The sequence below is a fragment of the Geospiza fortis genome, unplaced genomic scaffold (genome assembly GCF_000277835.1).
Source record: "Geospiza fortis unplaced genomic scaffold, GeoFor_1.0 scaffold394, whole genome shotgun sequence".
Lineage (NCBI taxonomy): Eukaryota > Metazoa > Chordata > Aves > Passeriformes > Thraupidae > Geospiza > Geospiza fortis.
The window spans coordinates 402065-405037 of NW_005054509.1; the positions used below are offsets into that span (position 1 = coordinate 402065).

The 2973-nt window shown below is 48.4% G+C and overlaps 1 protein-coding gene across 1 annotated transcript in view; it reads left to right on the forward strand.

Annotated features, from left to right (window-relative positions):
• Nucleotides 1-2973, forward strand: part of WNK2 (WNK lysine deficient protein kinase 2) — a gene marked incomplete at its 5' end in the record, with an annotated part of 95736 nt that overhangs the window by 66064 nt on the left and 26699 nt on the right. The window contains 5 exon segments of the mRNA XM_031063513.1: nucleotides 4-393; nucleotides 1940-1991; nucleotides 2429-2484; nucleotides 2558-2970; nucleotides 2972-2973. The exon segment at nucleotides 2972-2973 is cut by the window's right edge and continues 268 nt beyond it. Coding sequence (XP_030919373.1) covers nucleotides 4-393; nucleotides 1940-1991; nucleotides 2429-2484; nucleotides 2558-2970; nucleotides 2972-2973 — 913 coding nt within the window.

Here is a 2973-nt window from a genome sequence, read left to right on the forward strand (position 1 = left end):
CAGGGTGGCGCGGGGATGGCCGGGGCAGGGGTCGGCCTGCTCCAGCAGCAGAACCCCTCCGGCACCGCCGAGTCCGACGGCGAGGGCCCCCCCAGGGTGGACTTCGTGGACAACACAATTAAAAGCCTTGATGAGAAGCTGCGCAATTTGCTGTACCAGGAATATGTTCCAACTTCTTCGGCATCAGCAGGGACGCCAGACACCTGTGTGCCACCCGAACAGGGCGACAGTGAATTTACCTTGTCCCCTTTTCCTGAAGAGCAAACTACTGCCCCAGCGTTGGATGGGAGGGAACCAAGCTATAGCACCCCGGACACCGGCCAGGAGGTGAAAGCTGCTGCCGAGCCGCTTGTGCCCCTCGTGCCCTCAGAGGCCTTGCCTTGCCCACCACTGGTCAGTCCCCCAGTGGCTCTGCCCTTCATCCCCTCAAAGCCAGCCTGTAGGGCTGGCCCCAGGGCAGAGCTCAAGACTCACTCTCCTGCGGTAGGCCATGTGTAGATCTTTTGCTTCCCTAAGCATTTCATATTTCTGTTCCAGAGTATGTTACCTCTGCCTGCTGACTGCTTTCCAGTGTGAAAGCTCACTTAAATTTTTCTTGTCAGATGCATCCCAATTCATTTTTCAGAAATGCTTATTAGTGAAAGCCAGACTTTCCCTTTGAGTTTAGAAGTGGTATAATACTTTAATTCATCTCCTCTTGTGTCCTGTCCAAAGCAGGCAGAAATATGTCAATTTCTTCGTAGTTTAAGAATGTAAAACACATGCATGGTGTAGTCATTGTAGTTCTAATGAAGGTGATTTTGCTTCAATTTTAAGTATAAATGAATGACAGTGGTACAATTACTGCCTTAGAAGTCAACTTGGATAAAGCAAACATTTCAAGTACCTTTGCCTTGACCACATGCTGCAGCCAAAGGCAGACATTCCATGGGCATGAGTTTCTTCTGTTTCCTGTAATAGTTTCTTTTGTCTTCTCCTGAGCTTGGTAGAGCAAGACTGACACGGAAGCCTCTTAAGGAAAGGGGTAGCAGGCAGTCAGGGGCAGTGGTTCTTCTGTCTCAGTTGATTCCCCATGTTGGGTTTTTTCAGATAAAATTCCAAGTTTATGAAATCATCAGATTTGCAGCACATTGTGCTAGATCAGTGTCTATTCCAGGCCCTGGCACAGGTTACCCAGACAAGCTGTGACTGTCCATTCCTAGCAGTGTCCAAGGCCAGGTTGGATGGGGCTTGGAGCAACCTGGGATAGTGGAAAGTGTCCCTGTACATGGCAGGGGGGGGAATGGGATGAACTTTGAAGTCCTTTTCAACCCAAACCATTCTATGATTCTATATCTTACTCAAAAGTAGCATTTCTGGAGATAATTCCATCCCTAGCAAGGCTGAGCCTGTTCTGTGTAGCATCAGCTGTCGACTGCCCAAGAGGTGCTGTGTGGTACAGGAAAGCAGCTGTACCGGAGTGACTGTTTAGAGTGTGTTGTTTTCTAATGATAAATGACTTTCTACAGCAAACCAAATTCTCTCTCTGTGAAAGGTCCTATGTCTCTCGAGTAATTGGAATTCATCCTATTAAAATCTGTGTCAGTAAGGAAAGAGACATAGAATTTCTGAGGACAGACATACAGATGAGGAACATACAGTCTGGCTGGAAAAGCAAACCAGAACAAAGCCCCAAGCATGTGTGTATATATAATATACTGGGTTTCAGTAGCTTGGGCTGCAGTTCCAACTGCAATGCTGCCACTGCTTTATTTCTTTCAAGGAAGAAGGAAAAAAAAATGGGAGAGTTGGAAGCAAGACTTGAAGGCCCCTCCACAGGCACTGTGAAATAGTTCCATATTCTCTGGTAGTGCTAGGGCAGCAAGGGGAAGTGAGGGAAGGAGAACACATTCTGCTTTGTGAGACTGAAATTGCATTTCTTTTTTCCTTTTATTGAAAGTTGAACCAGCCAGAAGTCACTGGTGTGAGTGCTCATCCCTCAGAGGCAAGAGGTGGGTCAGCAGGCGGAACAGGTAATGCTCCTCCGGCCATCCCTGCTTGGTGTCAGTGGCAGGAGTGGGGCAACAGCCCGTACATATGCAGCAGCCCTGTGTGTCTCTGAGACAGCAAGAACACCAGAATAGTTCAGGCCCAATGTACCATGCAGATTTCATTCTTCTTCTCTTTTTCTCCTTAAAAATTTTTAACTGAGTAATGAGATTCCACACACCTGTTATTATTTGAATTCCTCAAATCACTAGATCTGCCAACCTGCAGATATTTTATATTGCCATTGCTATTGCCTCCTGCATTTTCAATCCTGTACTACAAAGACCGGGGTTTTAAATTATCCCTCAGTGGTACACTTCAGTTTATCACAATGAAACACTGGTTTTTATTACATTAAAGCATTCCAGACATAAATATTTTTTTCCCAACTTTAAATCAGGTCCAGCCACAAGCATCACTTCAGCTCCTGCTGCTCCAGCAAAAGGCCTCCTTCAGGTAATCAGAACTAGGAGCGGTTTTCTGCTTGATTGTTACAGTTCCTTTTGTTAAGCTCTCTTCTTTTTGCCAGGTTGCACCTTCATCATCAGGCACAGCTCCACAGATGGAGACTTTCCAGAGGAGTGAGGAGGCAGAGAGGACAGCTTCGCCCGCACACGCAGAGAGCGTAACGCGGCGAGTGACAGCAGATGGGGCGATGAGTAACTTCCACAGGGATGGTTCTCTGGGCTCTGGTTCCTATGGAAAACAGGCTGAGGCTCAGGAGAGTGGCACGCCAGCCAAAACCATTGGCAGGTTTTCAGTCATCAGCACTCAGGATGAATTAACTTTAGCAGCACCGCACTGCTTGAGGTTCTCGGCCCCCCCGGACGTGTACCTGGACGAGCTGCCCTCCAGCCCGGACATGAAGGCTGCTGTCCGCAGGGTCCAGACGGCCTCGTCCGTGGACGTCCTGTGCGACCAGGCCTCGAGCGACTCCGCCGACGC